The sequence below is a fragment of the Diadema antillarum genome, unplaced genomic scaffold (assembly GCF_040938485.1).
Source record: "Diadema antillarum isolate AM-2024a unplaced genomic scaffold, OU_Dant_1.0 scf00000159, whole genome shotgun sequence".
NCBI lineage: Eukaryota > Metazoa > Echinodermata > Echinoidea > Diadematoida > Diadematidae > Diadema > Diadema antillarum.
Window position 1 is genome coordinate 441995 of NW_027271048.1, and position 20907 is coordinate 462901.

At 39.1% G+C, this 20907-nt stretch overlaps 1 protein-coding gene across 1 annotated transcript; it reads left to right on the plus strand.

The window, feature by feature from the left end:
• Positions 1-1758: 1758 nt before the first annotated feature.
• Positions 1759-14869, plus strand: LOC139722145 (integrator complex subunit 14-like). Its single transcript, XM_071633457.1, has 8 exons — positions 1759-1989; positions 5340-5447; positions 7802-8306; positions 9496-9649; positions 10844-10977; positions 12427-12542; positions 13114-13179; positions 14534-14869. Exons 1-8 carry the CDS (start codon positions 1759-1761, stop codon positions 14756-14758), a joined length of 1539 nt encoding a protein of 512 aa, XP_071489558.1. The 3' UTR covers positions 14759-14869.
• Positions 14870-20907: the final 6038 nt, after the last annotated feature.

Sequence of the window (20907 nt, forward strand, 5' to 3'; positions counted from 1 at the left end):
TCAAAAAGCTTTAAGTTTTTATACATTTTCTTTAAAGTTAAAGAAATATTTAAAAATGTCGTATGCAGCATAATGATTCATTCTTTATATATATATATATATATATATATATATATATATATATATATATATATATATATATATATATATATATATTTGTGATTTCCAAAACTGTTGTTGCTCGGTAGTGTCACTATACACACTTTGTTTATCAGTGAGCCCGTACTTCTGTGCCTCTAGTGCCCTGGTTATGACCCATCGTTTCCTTCTCTCTCTCTCTCCCCCCCCCCCCCCCCCCCCCTCTTGCCCACTTCGGGACTTACTACCTTCCTCACTATATCTCTATCCTCTCATCTATCTTTCCTTACAAGAGAGCCGCCTTGTGTCTGTCAATGTGAATTGGTATGTGTGCATGTATGTATGTATTTGTCTGTCTTTTTTTCTTTTTTCCGCTTAGGGAAATTGTTGTTTTGTTGTTTTTGTTACTATGTGTGTGTGTGTGTGTTTGTTTTTTTTTTTTTTATACGAGGGGACTGCACTCTACAAGCTCTGCTTTTTAGCAGTCCCCTCCATTTCCAGCAATATTGTGTATGCATTTACCACAGCAACACGAGTTATTTTTTGTATCTATGTTGGAAATTTACCTGTATCTGTGTTACAATGTTATTCTGTTGATCGCATTGTGGTACTGATTTTCTGACATCTGTTTATACGAATGTTTCATTGTACTTCCAATTATTTTGTTTGTTGGAAATGAAAATAAATGAACTTGAAAATAAATGAACTTGAACTTGAACTTGAACTTGAGAAGGGGTCATATACAGTGCGAACAGGACAAAGTCGTTTCAAAACAAATGGGATGGAATCCCATTTTCTTTGCTCACTTTTCCACTAATACATAGAAACAAGTTGGAAAGTTTAGTTTGCCTCAGACTTTCTCACAACACCACGCTTCAACCAACCTTTATGTTTGTTCTTATACATACTTCTATTTGACTTGCTTGCTATTGTCCACCCCATGGAATTTTTTCAAGGTGAATGATTGCTTCATTTACACTTAGTAATCTTGACTCTTTCTGAGATCTACTTCTGGCCAAGGGAAAGTCAAAGAAGTGTTCTGGATCAGGAAAACTAATCCTGCCATGAATAGGGGTTTTGGATGCGCATTGTCACCCGTGATCCCAAAGCATTGTCGGACAGGTGAAGCGGAGCCGTGAAGGAATCAGTGCTGACATTGGAAGTCTGTGATTCCTTAGTCTGAGAGGGATCTGCTTAACCCTCAATGAGGCAGGTTCCATAGATCTGATTTTCCAGTACTAATGTTCCTCAGCTGTGAAGATTTGAGGCACCATCCACAACAAACTCATGAAAGATCCCCCGTGTCTCAATGGCCAGATGGATCTTGATGAACTCCTGAATATCAATATGAAGATGGTATGGAAATCAGTGCTAACCTATTGGCGTGATTGTCCACAATGAGCATTTGTGCACTCATAGAAGTGATTGCAAGTTTATTGTGATACAAGGCCCAAATGGTAGTCGAGTACATTCAATACATTCTTTGTAAATTGGAGGAATTTTCATTGATATCTAGATCTGCTGTGAAGCTATAGCATGTCATACGAAATATAAAGAAGAAAGGATGTACAATACACATCGGGAATATTACATTGTGAAGGTTATCTGTGTGCTAACATTGAGTTCATCTTTTTTCTTTCAGTCTATCCCCTGAGGGAATACTCACTGCATCCCGTCACCATGCCGACAGTCGTCATCCTTGATGCGTCGCTGTCCATGATGCGGCCGCTGACGACTTCGTCGGCAGACGCATCCAGCACGGAGACGCGGCGCTCGGTAGCCCAAACCTCCCTCTGCTCCATGTTTGATTACATCACCGCCAATGATCGCATGGAATTCTGCTCTCTCGTTGTCTTCTCCTCCCTCTACGAAGTTCTCGTCCCGTTCACACGAGACCACAACGAGTTGAAGGTACAAATTCTCTGCCCAGACTCCATCAGGTGTAAAGAGCTTGATCCCCACAGGTGATCAATAAAAAGCTGACTTAGTGTTAGGTGATGGTTTCACACAAGGATCCTTAAAACGTCTTTCTGAACGGATCAAAATTTCATGATTTGTTATGGCAAGTTAACAACCCGACTTGGGTGTGACCAAGGATTGAATGGATGTTCACCTTTTGATCTTATTCATTTTTTTTTAATATCAGTACTACCTGTAGATAAAATGCAAGTCAAAATGGAAAGGGCTTGAGGTTTAGGTGCAAGGGATATACTTCAGATATTGTAATGCTGTTATTTTCATGTACAGATAATTTTTTGTGAGTAAAGAGACCGTAGACATTTTGAGGACATGTTGTTTTTGGCGATTTGGCACTGAGGTTACATCATAAGTGCACTAATGCCTCTCTGTGATATTTTTGTGTGTTGTTGAATTCGCAGGTGAACAGTGATTCGTGAAATTTGTGAAAATTAAACTTACACGAAAATAACAGCTTTTTTACAGATTTTTGAACACTCTTTAATGGACTGTTCCACAGGAAGCTGCATTGTTTGTGTTTTCCATTATATTTGAGCTTTTCGATACAAAGCCACTTGTTTCTATTAAACCTTTAGACCAGCACTTTCTCTGGCTCATAAAAGAGTTTGAATTGTTGGTGGTTAGATGTGGTGCATTTTACAAGTTAATCCCTATGACGTGGACTGCATTAAGTTATTCCTCTCCTTTTTCTTTATTACTATGGCATAAAATCATTTAACGATGCAAAGTTAGAATGGCGATGTCATTACGGCGGTTGATGTTTAGGCAGTAGTAGTGCATTGTATGAGTTTATCCCTAAGATGTAGACTGCATAAGTTATCCTTCACCTTTTTCCTTAGAACTGTGGCATAAAATCATCTAACAATGCAAAGTTATGATGGCAGTGTCATTTCTGCTCATGTATAATAGGCTGTAGTGCATTGTATGAGTTAATCCCAGTGACGTAAAGCGCATGAAGTAATCCCATTCCCTTTTCTTTAGAACTATGGCATAAAATTGTTTAACGACGAAAAAGTTAGGGTGGCTCTGTCATTGTTGCTAGTAAAAGTCTGTACCATATCCTGGCTTCATCATGTGTTCTCCCACAGTTTTATCATCTAGAAAGACTCGTAGAGAGAGAAAAAGATAGGATGTGTCTGCCTCATTTTGAGGTCATTGACTTTAAGGGTGGAAATGTGGTGTGTAATTTTGTGATGGCAGTAAACCTTCGAGGGATGGTAGAGTTTTGGTTGAGATGGGGCTTACACAGATTCCAACTTTGTGTGAGATAATGAAAACTCTCCAATGAAATACTGTATGAATAATTCTAAGAATAATTCAAAGTTTATTTGATGAAAATTGGTTTTGAAATGGCTGAGATATCCGAAAGAAAAGAGGTTCTAATAAAAGGTAGGACCCATCTCATCTCAACTAAAACCCTTTAACTAAAAACCATCCCTTTAAAATTACCAGTTTTATAACCTCACACAAAGAAATCTGTGTCCGTACTTTTTTAATGATGCTCTCTCTGCTCGGTTTTACTCCTTTTTTAAGCTCTACCCTACAAAGAAATGATGGCATGCTTTAAAGAAAAAACACAAAACAAATCAAAATGTGGACCCGATAATCAAATTATTTTTTTTTTCTATCAAGCAGTAGGCCTCATAGCGCAATGCTGCCAATTGATTTTGTGTATTCCTTGATTTGTCATTGTGTCAACCTGGTCAAGATCAGCAGGTCGAAGAAATGGAATAAACTCTCACAAATGCTAAGTCCCCGGCAAAGAAAATGTGTAGCTCAAAACACTGTACAAAGCGATGACCAGCCTATTTAAAAATGACCAGCAACCAATATTATAAGGTATCCACTTGACTATCAAAGTGTGCACAACCACCACTCAATGGTGCGCTGAGGCAGATCAACCAGCTTTAATACTAGGGACTTTTCGAATGTGTAGACGTGGATGCCTTTCTCGGTACAAGAGCGGTTCCAAATCGTTGTAGTCCACATGTTACATCTGCGGTGTCATCGCCCACTACGATTTTCAATGTACGCCGTTCACAACATACTGCTGTGACGTCATGGCTCCGTCCCTTCTGGCGGGCTGGCAGTTGGTGCACCAAGCGATGATAGTCACTCACATCCTGAATCTAGAGGGAACGTGAAATCCTTGGAAGACGCATTTGCGATTCTTGCATTGGACATGCTGGGTGGAGCATGCACAGTTCCTTAAAATGACTTTGCTACCTCGACGTCCACGTCCAGGAGGTGAAATGGAAAAGTCCCTATGGAAAAGTCCCTACTATTGCTTGGTTGGCTGCTGCATCAGACAAATGCTGCTAAAACTTGTCTACAGCTACAGATGTATTAAGACAACACATGATCGTTTGAAGGGCAATTTATAGCAAGCACTACTGAAATTCTATAGGTGTACATGTTGGTACCAGTATCATCATGTACACATGTAGGGCTCAGCATTGGCTGTGGCCTGGGGCCAGTAGAAATTAATGTCCGGCCACCAAATTTTAAAAAGGCTATCTTTTGGTGGCCCAATCAGGCACTGCAGATACAAAATAAATTTTTATATTTTCATTTATTTCAGGATACTTCATTTTTTTCAAGCCACCAAAATTTCAAATTTGAAGATTTTAGTGGCCCAAACAGGCTACTAGAGAAGTTTGTGTAGAGCCCTGCATCCATGATTGCATGGAAACTGAAAACATCTACCAGTTGTAAGGTTTAACTGTGCATTTGAGATTTAGATTATTGGTATTTCACTGTCTTTGTGAGTCACAATTAGTTCTTTATCATTCTTACACTGTACTTGTTCAACTGTATGTGCACCATTTACTTGGCAAAATATTGCATGCAAGGTAAAACAACTAAATAAATGTGGGTGTTTGTATATGTGTTTGTGTGTGTATTATATGTATGTGTGTGTGACCCATTTGTAGATATAATAGTGCAGGCAAGAACTTGGCAGGAATATCATTATTAGTCATGTTGCAGTCTTATGCAGTCTAGGACCTTGGTAAATTTGATATGTGTGCATCATACATGTCATAGTATCCAGTGTTGAATGATCATAATCAATGTTATTATACTGTTGAAAATGGAATGTGAAGTCGTAGCTGTATCTGTCTTTCATTAGGCAAAGACGTATTCGAGATTTTATTTTCCCCCATAATTACATATCCTTGATACATGTACATATCGCCAAAATAACTAATGTTAAACACAAAGGTCACAGAGTCTGTCTTCCGTACAGCTTTACACATGGCGGTATCCATTCTCTTATCCACCAGAGAGCTGTGCAGTCCGTCGACACGTATGACAAGACGCTGCTGGACACCGTCCTGACATCGCTTAATACGTACGTCATGGAAGAGTGGGGGTCCATTACTCCAGTACAGGTAACGCTGCCTCCAGCCATTCCAGGGGGTGTTTCATAAAGCTGTTCGTAAAGTTACGAACGACTTTAATAAGAACGACTGGTGATCAGTTCTGATGTGCTATGCTTATCAGAATTTCCATAATTCAATGCAAGAACTGATCACCAGTCGTTCTTAAGTCGTTCCTAAGTTTAAGAACAGCTTTATGAACCTCCCCCCCCCCCCCCCCTTCCAGGTGACACTTCTAGCATCGAACCAGCTGTTTATGCTGTGTTTGCACCACGTTCCCAGGGTCAGGGTAATCACGTTTAAGGCCACTGTGGACAAAACAGAATGGACGTGAGACACTGGAGAGACAGGATGGGCAAACGCGACAGGCCAAGATTGCCATAGATGCGGTGTCAGATTTTTAAACTGTCAAAAAATTTGCTACAGCAGTCACAGTGCTGATGAGAGACCTAGTAGGTCATAATAAAACAGGGTGAATGCCACAAAACATGGCAGCACATACCAGTAATAGGCAGTAACAAAACTTGGAGGCAGTCTGAAAAGTGGGACGCAATGGGAAATATGTTTAGCTTAGCCTGACCAGATGCCATGAAAATAGCATTCTGATGGCTACAGTTGTACATGTTCACTGAAGTGAGGACTGATATGAACAAGTCTACAATAGAATACAGAGGGGAAAAAAGGGGAATATCTCACCTACCTACGGCAAACTACATTTCAGGCAAACAGGCCTGCCGTGGCCACCAGGAACATGGTGTAAACGTAGCAAAAGATACAGTCAGACTTGTCTATAGTGACCACCTGTATTATGTGAGAAACAAGGCAACAAAGACCCTGAGTATAGTGGTCACCTGTACCAATGCAACCAGTGGCTAACAAGCTCATCTCCTTCTGGTTATATGCTTCAGCATTTATTGCAGCCAAACAAATGTTCCAGATTGAACCCTGTGTGCTAGCAATTCTGAATCTCCCAAACAGGGCTAGCAGAACTATTAAGATTTTGTTGTTGTTGTTGTTGTTGTTGTTTTAAAGTAGATATAAATCTCTTCTCCTTTTTTTCCCCTTTTTTTTTTTTTGGCGGGGGGGGGGGGGGGGGTTCCAAATCATTTCTGTGATGTGAAGATATGAAATGTTTTATGTCTTAGCGATATGCATGTGCATTGATCCAGGTGCAAATTGGAGTTGATGATGTCCCCAGCTATAATACACATGTCCTGTCAGTTTGTACATGAATAGCCTGGATGTGTGTTTGCTAACCAAATATGGTGCCACTAGATTTCTCCCCACACCTCCTATTCACAGTGGTTAGCTGTCTGTCTTCTTTTTTTTTCCCCACAAGGTTGTATGCTCATATGATTTTGTGAGATAGACAGTTTTGTAGATAGTTACTATATCCACTACAAGAATACAGTTTCAGCAGTCATACAGGAAAAGCATGCCTCAAAACAGTTGTTTTTGTGCATGATAATTTATATGTGACATATATGCAATATCGTTCATGAAAGAAAGGGTTTTCCATGACGGTTTTAACCCGTTGAGGACGAGTCCTGAGTATACTCGGGCAGCGGCCTATGGGAAATGCATGTTGTAGCAAAATTATCCCATCCTCAATGGGTTAAGTGACAGGTCAGTTTGTAATTTGTGCACATGCTTCGATGATATATCTTGTACCTTTTATTCAAAGGTTGTTTTTTTTGCAAATTGTAAAGAGTATTTAATACGCAAACCCATTATGCTTTGCAACTGACAACCAAAGGATAATGACTTAATGGTATATTGTAAGATGTTATTTCAGGCTATCTCGATGTAAAATATTATGGTAGTGAAAATATAATGAAAAAATGCAAATAAATGATTTTTTATTATTGGTTTCAATCAATGAGTAAGGGGTAGGTTCTTGTTAGAATTTTGCCCAGAAGAAGCAAGTCAGATTAAACCAGAAAGCTTGTTGAATAGCTGTACACACTTGCAATGCACCGTATTATCGTCAGATCACGGACTTAATGAAAATTCTGAGCAATTGCATAACTAGACTTACATCAGATCTTGAAAGTTTTGCAAGGACTGATAAATAATCTTCATGATGGAAGTGATTGTTTCACTGATGTGTGATATCATATTAGTATAGGCTCATTGACGCAAGATTGGGCTTTTTTAGAGTTGTTATTGCTTTTACAGAGGGTCATGCGATCATCATTATGCCAACACAGCCAGGTAGTCATTCTTGCAGCTGGGTGAAATAGCTTGTCTTAAAAGGTGAATTCATCAAGCTAGACTTTAACTCAGGGTCTTCTGTCTGAGAGACCAAAATCAAAACAGAATGCCCCCCCCCCCAACTGCATGATTTGATTTTCTGCCACCTACAGATCATCTTGGTTACCGATGGCAACCCAGGGATTGGGGCGGGCTCCCTATGTCAGATGCTTGCCGAGATGAACGTCCAGGTGGACCCAAAGAAGAACCCCCTCCCGTTTGTCTTCCCCAGCGAGCTCCACGTGTTCCTCGTCGCTAGCCAGGCCGAGCTGCAGCAGGGCCACACCCTGCTCCACTACCAGCAGCTGGTGGATGCCAACAGCAGCGGGCAGCTACACACTGTGGAGGGCGCCCTCTCGCCCAAGTCCGTCCAGTCCATGTTCCTGAAGTACGCCGAGTCGCAGCACAGCATGTTCAGCACCACGCTCCACTGCGGGAACCTGAGCTCCGACGTGCAGCTCTTCCCCCGCCCCAAGACCACGGCGGTGGAGAAGGACACGGAGGTCCTCTCCAAGGAGATTGGCAGTGACCTCCACATCTTCGGCTTCCTGGACATGGTGGACATTGCAAGCCCACCGTCACTCTCTCGACATCTTGTCATTCCAATTAATCTCAGGGGTTAGTATCTTCATGTATATTGAATACGGTAGTATATTAATCAAGACATGTAATTTATAATCATGTAATTTTGTATTGTTACATTTAGGGAAATGCACTCTACAAGCTTTTTTAGCATACCTCCCCATTTCCAACATTTTCATAATTATACTAAAAATGTTTTACAAACTTAAAAATTTTGTTTGTTGTACATTGTTATGTTACTTTATGCACTCAATTTCTGTAAAACAAAAAAAAAAAGATTATATGTTCCTGTTGGAAATGGAAAGACTGAATGAATGGATCAGATCAGGGCCCTGTTTCATAAAACTTGTATTCAGTGACAACTGCCTCATTTCTACGACAAATTTGCTCTCAGCCATTGGGATGCAATGATTTCAGTAGCTTGTCACAACTATAACAACTTGTCACTGATAACAAGTTTTATGAAACGGGGCCCAGATCAGAGTTCCATCAGATGAATATATATGGATTGAAAAATATGATATGGTTTAAGAATTACACATAAAGGAGAAACTTTCAGCCATGTTTGAGTTAACTTGAGTTTTAACCCGTTGAGGACGAGTACCGAGTATACTCGGGCAGGTGTCTATGGGAAATGCGTGCTGTAGCGAAATCAAACCGTCCTCAACGGGTTAAGGAGTGAAGTCAAACAGATGGTGATCTGCGAGCCATAGAGATGATGTGCTCAAACAGAAGCTACTTTATCACAAACAATTAGTGAGTGATGGAAGCCATTTTACTCTGCGTTGGAAATAGAGCACAGAATAAACATAAGTCCAGAAAATAAACATAAGTCCAGAAAAAAGAAAAGACTGAAACTTCCATGCTGACATTGTCAGTAACCTATAGTATACTATATGGCTACTGTGTATGGCTGATGATGTTTCTTGTAATATGTTTCAGAAGAATTTTGAGATATTTTTCTGTACTTTTCTGCACCTTTTTGCACAGAGTGCAGGCTCTTATTACTCTGTTTCTGAAATGACAAATGTTCACCAGACTGTCTTTCTCAACGAAGCCCATTGTTTGTTCAAGTTTCCACATGTGTTCTCAGCTGTCAGCCAGTGATAACGTCACAATTATATGGGTGTCCGTCAGGCAATTCCACAAATAGAGTGTGCATCCTGTGTCGAGGGAGAACCCCACCCATCATTTTTTTTTTTGCTTTCATTGTAAACCAACGTAGATAAATCCAGCGAAGGTAAAGACGGAGGAGGAGAAAAGGGGGAGGATGAGACGAGTTCGGCGGTGTCCACAGAGGAAGGCAAGGCTCCCAGCTTCTGTGTGCTGCTCCATGGCAGTCTGAAGGTCAACAACATGGTTGCCATGGTGCAGATAGCGTACGTATCAGTCGGCCTGTTGGGTGTCTTTCATAACTGTGAAATCACTGCATTTGACAGTTGCAATCAAGAGTAAATGCCACGATCCTGCTCTCAAGTTTAGTTCTTTATTTCATGACCATACAAATTTCAAGACCAACCTGACACTTCTAGCATATATACAAGTGACATGTGTGTGCTTACAAATGGCTACCAAAGCTCTGTACACACACTGCTTGGGCAAGACATTGTCACACAACTACTGTAAAAACCAGAAATGTTTGCATGCATGAAACTTTTGCGAATTTTGCAAGGAACCAAGATTCGTTAAAGTAAAATGCATGCAAAAGTGTTTTGTCAATGCAGTGCATTGAATGCCAGTAGCAGTTTGCGAAAGTTTCATGGCACAAAAATGGCCATCGGCTCCAATTCAGGACAGTTTCCTGTCAGGAATGTTTCTGAGTTTATAGTGCTTGATAGCACCTACTACCTCAGGGAAGTACAGTCACCACTGCTTCATCAGGACAACTCATGAGTAAGACCATTGTCCTGAACAAGATGACTGCCTGATTACAAGAGGTCAGGAGGTCACAAATGTTTAATCTAGAGTTCATTTCATTCCTACTGTATACGCAGATATTTTCATGGTACATTAATTTTAGCATATTTTATGCTACTTCTGGCTAGAGCGAATTCTAAAACCCCACAAAAATGTTGACACATTTTTCTCTGCGCATTTTGAATGGGTTGACAATTGCACAGTGCAAATTCAAGTACTCGTGGATATGGTTTTAGCTGCTCAGCGTGAAAAATTAATTACATGAAAATATTGACGTTTGCAGTATTTGTGTGATCTTTGTCACTCTACTATATTGAAAGTAACTTGTGTTGATGAATAAATCTTAGCTGTATTCACACAAGCAGCAACAGTGCTTACTGTGACAGGAGTGTATGGTGAAGTTCTTTCCATGATACAATGCTAGGAATAACTCATGCTTGCATGTACCTTATTTTACATGATTTTCTTATACATCTGTGTCTGTCTTGCTGTTCAAACTTCTGGTTAAACATCAATCAGTTCACAAATGTAGAACAGAGCAACAGACCAGAGGGTTGCCTACTCCCAAATCTTGGCTGAGCTATCAATAGATAATTGCTCATGATTGAAAATGATACCAAAGTTTACGATTATTTTCATCCTCGCCTCACCAACAGAGAGGACTGGTACGGCATGCTGTACTCCTGGGCTGACAGCAAGAAGAAATCCAACATGATGCTGTCACTGTATGAGCCAGGGTCCACCCCCCTGTCCTGGCTAGGGAAGACCAGTCTACTTGGGCCCTGTCTTGGTAGGTCTATCTCTACCCTATCTCTCTCTCTCTCTCTCTCCCACTGCTCTCAGACATGTTGACTCGAATTCTCAAAGGTGGAATAACTTTATTACACCGCTTATTCCGCCGATTTATTACGCCGATTTATTACGCCTCTTATGCAAATCAGGCCCTCGTGACGTAAAATGACGCGATTTATTCCCCGGAATCTATTCTCAAAGGTGGAAGAACTTATTCCCCGGAATAACTATTCCGCAGAATAGTTATTCCAGCTTTGAGAATTCGGGCCGTTGAGTTTTTGTATGTCCATTCCACATGAGTGTAGATATACAGCGTTTTAAAGGAGACCTCCAAATGATTTTCAGAGTTTTGCATTTGAACGTTTATAAATTGGTCATATTGGGTACAGAGTTTCAGAATTTATAGTGATTTGGATGAGGAATGAGAATGTTTTCAAAATATTTAACAAATCATAAGGAACAAGGATGATGACATAGCTGCTTCACATAAGAATGCATGGCTGGGTGCTCAAGGAAGCAGAACAAAGGAAGAAAGCATGCTGCCATGCATGAAGTCTACGCAGGAGAACTTGTTAAATGGTGTGTACAGTTCTGGTTGAGATGAGGATTTAGCTTTTAACATTTTGCGAGATATTCAGAAACCACTCTTTGAGATGTCAAGGAGCATGCAATTCTAAGGGGTATCAAAAGTGTATTTGCTGAAAATCGGTTTTGAAATGGCTGAGATATCCAGAAACAAAAGTCAAACAAAGAGATCCTTATAAAAGGTGTGGCCTGTCGCCTTTTATTATTATCACTTTTATTTCAGCCATTTGAAAACCAATTTTCATCAAATAAACATTGAATCCTTCTTAAAATTACATGCTCTTTTATAGTTCATAAGAGGTTTCTCGTTATCTCACTCAGGAATGTTATAAACCTGAATCCCCACCTCAGCCAGTACTGTACAGTCCCTTTAAGCAATAATTGGTATTGTAACAGAATTACACTGCTGTATTACTGGAATATATGAGCTTCTATGTCATTGTCATTGTTCAGTGTATTATGTTTTGGGTTTTTCAGAGTATTTGTTTATCTGTTCAAGAACCACAATGAATTCCACAAACTATACGTGGCTGTGCCAATTTATGTAATACATGATGTGAAATTATATAGATCTTCTGGAATGCCCCTTTAATCCTGCATATGCCATATATTTAGTGAGTCTAATTTTTTTGCGAATTAAGACTTTCAGACTATTCCGTAAGTGGTAAAATTTACAATTAGGGAGTACTGCAATGGACAGAGAAATTGGTACCATTCATTTATTTTCAGGAAGCAAAGTTAGTGATCTTGCATTTAAAACAAAAAAGCTATCGATTTACGATAAGACGTTTTAAAGTAAAAACAGACATGAAACTGAGGCAATTAGTATAATGTGAGATACCCCTCGCCCTCCACCCGGCAGCATTCGATGAGAATCCATACGGAGACAACAACAAGACCCCCTTTCCTGTAAGACCGGCTCAGAAGAGGAGCTATGCCCAGAATCCAGTGGTGTGGATCAAGACGGGCAATTTGCAGGTAATGAATCTACTCACTTTTAACCCATTGAGGACGGTTTGATTTTGCTACAACATGCATTTCCCATAGACACCTGCCAGAGTATACTGGGAACTCGTCTTCAATGGGTTAACTGAGTCCCTCTCCTCTCCCCCCACTTTCCTTTCTCTTGCTTTATAGATAATCTATGGCTGATGAAATGCTGTTCACAAACATTGAAACTTGACTCTGTATTCAGTTGCAGTAATTGTCACCCACTTTGATCCAAAAGGGCATATGTTGTGTACAGTCTGCATAAGATTTACAGCCTAGAAGCTTTCGGTAGGCCAATCAGTCGCATCTTGTGATGCCATGGTCCATTCTGCAAATTTCATTATATAGCTTATTATAGAGAATATTCAAACCTGTTTTATGTGTATTATTATAGAGAATACGACTAACTGTATTCAAACCTGGTGGATATACATAATGCTGGTGTGTGCACATGAGGTACATAGATGTGTGTAGTGTGTGTGCATGTGTAGCTTTTATGGTTATAAATAATATCATGTTTATGTGTAACATCATATATTTTCTTACTTTGCATATTCAGTCTGATGTTCAGAAGATCTTGCGTTATGCTCGGAAGCTGCCAGACAAGACGCCAGTGTTTTATAAGGTACGCACCCCAAAGCCTTGGCTATAAGTTTAAGGTCATGCTCACGTAATTGCCCCATGAAAATGTATACAGTGCACTAGTACTCCTGTTATGAGAAACATGGTTATAACCAAATTCTTGATACAACATTAACAAAGTAAAAATTCAGGTCCCAAAATTATAATCTATGTATCTTCATAATTATACTGTTCATCTGTAACAAAATTTCTGTATAACGAAAGAAAACTGCCTGTCCCAAGGACGTTGCTATAACTGGAGTCATCTATGTATAGTATACATGTGATCATGAAATTAGTTCTGTGTTACATGTTAGTAGAATGAGGCATCGTTATGTAGAATTTTTGATCCCATTTCTTCCAAAATGTCACCTCGATGGCCTGCTTAAATTTTAAATTCTGAACACATGCTTCCTTCTAATCAACGACATTGACAGTTCATGTGATCATGCATGCTACAATCATAATGAAAATATTTTTAAATTTACACTGTATGATGTCCTCTATTTTTATAGCCTGGACACACATATTTATTTCCTCTTCAGTCACACCTATTTGTAAAAACAGAAAAACAAGCAAACAAACAAACAAACCCCTAACACTCTTGGTACTGCATATAGGCATGTATGAGATATATCGGACAGGAAACTTGACTTGGATAGAGCTGTCATGTTCAGGCAGTGCCTCGCTGACTGGTGGGGTATAAATTAAAGCTGATTATAATCCAATACCTGCACACAGACTGCAAGATCAAACAACATGGTACTGGCTTACTTGTACAGATGAGAATTTGATGCGCAGTGTACTGCTGTCAATAGAAGTATAGGAATAATGTTGCACTAATATACTACTCCCATATGGGTCCTTTCAGAGTAAGATTCTGTACACGCCATATTTTTAGTGAGTCTAAATTTTTGCAAATCGGGACTTTCCGACGATTTCACGATTTGTTAAATTCGCAATCGTGAAAGGCAGTACTGAATGGAGAACTGTATGTGTGCATGTCATATTTATGTCGGGATCAGAGTCAATAATTTCGCGTGTCTTTAGATTGGCGAATAGCCCCTGACTTGCGAAATTTGCGAAAATAAAAACCTCACGAAATATTTGGCATATACAGTATTCCAGAGTCTATCTCAAAACCTGGGCAAATTGCATGTGAAGTTGCAATACAATGAAATTGTACTTGTAACAATGTGATTTTCACTTCACTGTGTCATGTTGTAGTTACCAAATGGTATGACAATGTGAGTGTAATTCTTGTATGATTATCATTTCACTGTTCCATGTTGTTGGTCTTATGGCAATGTGATTTTCATTTTTTGTTATGATCATGTGACTGTGTCATGTGACTGCAGGAGCTGAACAGGTTGAGGAGAGCAGCCCTCTCGTTTGGGATGCAGGAACTGCTCCTGGGGATCTCCAGCCTCCTGGAGCGCGAGTGCACGCTGCTGCCGGGAACCTCCCATCCGGATGCTGCCCTCCAGCTCACGCACGCCGCCAAGATGGTCAAGAACTCCGTCTCCAAGGAGTACACCTACAACATCGTCCCGCTGTCCACCAATTTCTCAGGCGCGACGTGAGGGATGGACATCTCAACCGCATGTCATTCTCATAGACTAATCAAGAGGACACCTGTAGCACATGGTGGTTCATCTGTCCTCTCAGTGAAAGCAGTGCTAGGCTAACAAGGAAAAAGCTGTCTCCATCTTGTGTTGCCAATTTAGAACTGTCCATCTTGTGTTGCCAATATGGAGTTCTTCATCTTGTGTTGCCAATTTGAAGCTCCCCATCTTGTATTGCCAATATGGAGTTCTCCATCTTGTGTTGCCAATTTGGAGTTCTCCATCTTGTGTTGCCAATGCGGAGTCTTTCATCTTGTGTTGCCAGGACGGGTTCTTCCTCTTGTATTGCCAATTTTGAGTTCTCCATGTGGTGTCACCAACTTGGAGTTCTGCAGCCTAACAAAGTCAATGCAGTCTTTGTCTGAGTAAAATATCGGAAGTAGAGGAAAATCCATTTATGGGACATATCATCAAGAACGTTTTGATACATTGAGGTGTTTCTCATATGCGGCATCAAAGATGTATGGAGAAAGAAGGAACACAGTCTGATGTTTTTGCCGAGCTTCAATGCTGTGAGGACAGTGTCGTCATGAGGTGAATCCTGTAAGGAGGAAATATATCATCAGGAATTGATGTGAACAGTACTGACTGAAACCATGGTCTCCCAGCATTCTCTGTGGCCGTGTTCTCTTCAAGAGGTATCTGCCAAATGATAAAACAGATGATGGAAATAGCTTTTGAAGTTCAACATCTCTCTCATATTAGAAAGTGCCGTGTGCATCTGTCTGCAGATTTCTTTTCCAAATAATGTATTCTTTTCATCAATTCTCAAAGCATGAAACAATGCAAGAATGGATGAATTGATACAAATTATGACCAAAAAAGCATATCTGTGTTGTTTACAAAGAAATGTTGCTAGTGTAATCCAGTTCATGCATAAGTAATCACCAAAAGGTTGCCCCTAAAAATAACCACACTGTGTTAGGTGTATCTGACCTCAAAAAGAAAAAAAGAAAAACAAAACAAACAAGCAAAACAGTGCAAGCATACCAAATTCCTTTCTTCTTCTTTTTTTTCCATTAGCTGCTTTGACAGTGGGCATATCCATGATCTCCTCACAAGGCGTGTCTCAAAAACTGAATGAAGTTTAGATTTATTGCCATGACAGTGAAGATGACACGAAAATCAACAGATTTTGTCACATTCCATCTTTTCTGATAATTCTTCAAGACTTCTCCAAAGATTGGACTTTTGCTATTATTTTCCTGTTATTTTTTTTCTAGTTGTTTTTATTTCTAAGCTCCCTCATTTATTGCAATATACACACATGTGTAACCTGATACTCTCTGTCACCTACTTCTGTGTTTTGCCTTACATGGTGCATAGGGGTTGCTATGTATTCATATGGTTGTTGCCGTGAGAAAGGAAAAAACATGGCTTTGATCTTTATTAGCTTTACCGTGTCAATTTGCAAGGCTCAAAAACTGGGAAATATTGTTGTTGACACATTTTGGCAAAATTGCAGGACATACCAGTCCATAATGGAATAGAGCTGAGATTGCCCTTTGGCTTAATAATGGTGAATTAAAACATGATGGATCATAATGTTGATTCATGAGATCAAAATTTGCAAGGAAATTGTCAGTCATGTAAGTAGGTTGCAAAGCATGTTTCTATGTTATAAGCACAGTTCAAATGTTGTGAAATGTTTACAGGGCACAACTGTTAGCTGCAAGGACCATTTCACCTGTGTAAGACCGGTCATGATGCAATAAGGAGATCCTCTGTACAAGTCATGTATTTGTGTTTAAGGGAAAGTCTACAGGGAAAACCCTTAATTTACAAATGTGAATCGGGTCCTCGTGTCACAGTTCTGTACATTAATTCCTGTTCACATATGGCTACTGAAACTGATCATGATGTAGATTTTTTGCAGTGTGGATTGAATGATGTCCACACAGCTCTAAGTGTTAAAATAAATGGACATATATTTTGTAATGCATTGAAGCTTCAACTTATGTAATTTAGCAGTGCTCTTTCAGAAATGTGTCTTTGTGTCTGTGTGTGGGTGTGTATGTGTTGTCTGTGTATCTGTCTGTGCATCTGTCTGAATAGGTGTCTGTGACAGTGTCTTTGTGTGTGTATGTGTTGTCTGTCTCAGTGTATCTGCCTGTGTATCTGTCTTTATGAGTGTCTGTGTCTGCATCTTATGTCTGTGTCTGACATTCTGTACACGTGGGACTTAGTAGACTAACCTCACAGAGCGTTGTATGGACCGAAATATCGCAAGAAATGCGACACAAAAATGTAAAAATGCTAACAAATTCACATTTCTCCTCAGATTTAGAAGAAGATGTCGATTTGTGGCGATGCTTTATCGCATTAACTGTGTAAAATGTTCATGTTAGACATTTTACCGTAAAATACAAAATTTGAGCCTCATTTGCCAATGTTTTCTTTGTCTTCTGTTTGGTAAGAATGTGTATGATGAATCATGGGTTTGAATTGTGATTCTGGTACAAGGACATGATGCGAAAGACATCGATTATTCCATTACAAAAAATTTGTCCAGAATTATAATGCGATTTTACACCACGCTGAAAGGCAACTTTTAGGAGAGGGGTATATTTTAAGTCTATTTTCCCAAAATTGGAGTGAATAATTTTCATTATTATGCTGGATTCGTAATTTTCAGAACTATGTGAATAACTGGTGCTATTATTGGTTGAAATTTCATCCAAAAAAAAAATGGTCCATTTCTTGAAATACTTCCAAGAATGATGCATCTTTATTCCCCTTTTTTGTGTGTGTGTATTTCAATGTATAAATCATAAATAAATAAAGATAAACATGTATATATATTCATAATATGTGTGTGTATGTCTGTCTGTCTGTCTATGTCTGTGTGTTTGTAATATACTTCTATTATTACATTATATCTGTTTAAGTCTTTGTGTTCATATGTACTTTGTCTACAATAGTGTCAAGTCTCTTGTCCTCAACTATAGAGTAAATTATTAGTATCTGCTGTGAATGAGGTTATCGCATGAAATTATCGGTACTCGAGACAACAATTATTCCCAATGAAGGACTTCACAAGATGCAAGATTTGCTGATACTTACAATTATTGTTTTGCTTTTATTGATATTTATCATGACAAATGTTGGGTAAATAGCAGCAATTTTGTGTATCTCATCTATCAATGATGCTTCCCGACTTTCAGATTGTAGTCTAATTTTGCAGAATTACATAATGATACAAAAAAGAGTGACAAATGAGTACTGAAGCATAAATAATGGCTAATCATGGGGTCATTAATACAAATCAACATGTACAATTGTATATAATGTTGAAATAGATAATGGAAAACGAGGAAGAAGCCCTGTGTATTACAGCAGCTAGTTCCCTTGAAATAAAGGTATGAGGTGATAAGGTGGTGACAATTAAGGCAAATGGGGGAAAGAAGTAGAAATATAGATTTATTCAAATCATTAATTCTTGCATTGAGTTGTTTTTATTGTGACTGAATGGCAAATTGCCCTTCATCAACGTAAATAAAGACTAATTATGCCGTGTTTGAGTAATTGCCAAGATAAAAATAAAAAATAAAACAAGCTATAATGGGCTTACGACTCGGGAGTGGACCGAGACTTGGGATATTGTGGGATCGAGTCCCACCTGAGTTTGACTTTTTTCATAGCAATTTCCTGAAACACTCAGTTATGGGTGTTTATTTACTTCAATGAAGGGCAATGTGTCAATTAGTTACATAAGTTTAGTTGAAAGGAATGAGAGGGACTAAAAAGCATGGTAGAAAAACTAGAAAATAGAAATTAAGAACACAGCTGTGTCTGTACACAATGTCTACATAGTCCAGATAGAATCGATGGCAGGGTTATGAATAGTATTGCTTATTTTATCATTCTGTAAATTCGAAGTTTATTTTTGTTACATATTATTGTAAATGGGTAATGGGTATCACAAATATGTACGTCATATCAAGTACAAGGATGGAGAATTTTTTATTTTTTATTTCTTTTTTTTCGGGGGGGGGGGTTCAATTCAGCCGCACGTCCAAGCAGTCCAGACGTAAACGGATTTTTTTTTTTTTTTTTTTAAGTAGAAAAAAACCAAAGGAAATGAGGTACAATCCTCCCCTCCCCCCCCCCCCCCCCCCCCAGTTTCAATTGACTAGACTTTCATCTCAGGCGATGTATCTATCTGTGAGCTTTTGAACATGCAGAATGCCAAAAAGTTTTCAACAAGCTTAGTTCAACGTGCGTGATATAAGAAAAGTAAAATTGAAATGTATTTTAGCCATTTATTTGCAAATGAGTCAAATGTGCACATATTTCGCTCACATAGGCCCACCTATGGACAGGGAATCAGTCTGCCATATAGGGGTGAAATTAACACCATTACGCAGTCACCTTCATTGTAATAAATGGATTAAACTAAAGCAAACAGAATGACACCAATTTCATCAGAACTTGGCATATGAAATGTTTAAGTTTCACATGTTCTCATGAACAATGATATTTCTCAAGAGTCGCACATACAATGTGTAAACGAGTTGAGATAATAAGATTATCATTTGCTTGCTCACAAATCTTCACTAATTAAAAGAAACTACATTCGGAAGGGCTATCCGCTGTTTCGCATTTCATTATTTTGTCCCGATCTTTTTTGAATTTGTACCGTTCGTTTGATTTTACAATGTTCTTCTTCTTCTTCTTCTTCTTCTGATTAAGTCTGCCTCCTTCAATAGACTGAAGATTCTTGCAGACTGGTGCTATTTACATTATAATACAATTTATTTACAGATATTTACAAGCACATAGAAAATATGACGAAAATAACTAGCCACTGTGATCAACCGTTAGACGGTTTCGAAATGATCCCACAGATGGCGCTGAAACAATTTCTGACGACAGGGAATTCCAGTTCCTTACAGTTCTTGGGAAGAACGAATGGCGATGCGATTCAGTTCTCGAATATGGTACCTGATAGGAGTGTGGTTGCGAGGCTCTCGTCAACTGAGTAGCCTGTTTGATAATATTAGTCCATGGGCCAGGCCAGATATTGGTACCATCTGAGGTGGCAAAACCTTTTTGGTGTCATTTTGTTTGTCGGGCATAGATATGCTTATCAAGCTATGATAGCATTTCCAAATGAGTAGCTTAGTCATAGTAAATGAATTTTTAACCAGTTTGGTCTCGTTGTTATATCCCTATACTTCTGAATCGAAACTAACCGCCATACAAAGAAGAGCACTGTCTTCTGTATGTTCCATAGAGCTGTAAAATGCAGCTCTATGGTATGTTCACAGGTGTTCTGTTGTAAACGCGGTGCGCTTAGTCTTTATTCAAGGCAGCGAAGGGAATATCCAAAGGTTATGATGTCCACAGCGCTTAGTCTTTATTCTAGACGGCGAAGGGAATGTCCAAAGCGTATGATACAGTGTATATCCGTTTATCTAAAAACAACAACAATAAAAGCAATTCCTCATGAATTTTACCGTATCTTCCAATTATTTATCATTTTCCGGCGAAAACGCTACGGTGAAACGCTGATACCACGCCAATGTCGCTTTATTTCCCTCCAACAATGAAAGATAATGCAAAAACAATGTACCGGTACACTACAATACATTATAATAAATAACATTGTAAATGAACAGAGTGATTTTTGTTTAAAACTGATGTATTTGTTGATAGGGTGGTATAAAAACAGTATAGATAATCCCTTTTATGAGGAACTTTAGATATGATGACGGTACATTGGTCTAGATAAAGAACTAAGCGCACCGCGTGACAGCTGTGGACATCATAACCTTTTGGATATTCCCTTCGCTGCCTTGAATAAAGACTAAGCGCACCGCGTTTACAACAGAACACCTGTGGACATACCAGGGAGGTGGAAGGCAGTGCTCTTCTTTGTATAGCCGTTTAGTTTCGATTCAGAAGTATAGGGATATAAATACGAGACCAAATTGGTTAAAAATTCATTTATTATGACTAAGCTACTCATTTGGAAATGCTATCATAGCTTGATAAGCATATCTATGCCCGACAAACAAAATGACACCAAAAAGGTTGTGCCACCTCAGATGGTACCAACAACCCATTTTTCGGGTCTTGGCCCATGGACTATATAGTCCTGTGCT

What these genes read in the sequence shown, in the direction of transcription:
- LOC139722145 (XM_071633457.1), top strand. Translation starts at nt 1,759, where the DNA reads ATGCCGACAGTCGTCATCCTTGATGCGTCGCTGTCCATGATGCGGCCG. An exon ending in GTTGCCATGGTGCAGATAGC is followed by an intron (nt 9,650 to 10,843) that starts GTACGTATCAGT and finishes CCTCACCAACAG; the next exon opens with AGAGGACTGGTACGGCATGC. An exon ending in TCAAGACGGGCAATTTGCAG is followed by an intron (nt 12,543 to 13,113) that starts GTAATGAATCTA and finishes TTGCATATTCAG; the next exon opens with TCTGATGTTCAGAAGATCTT.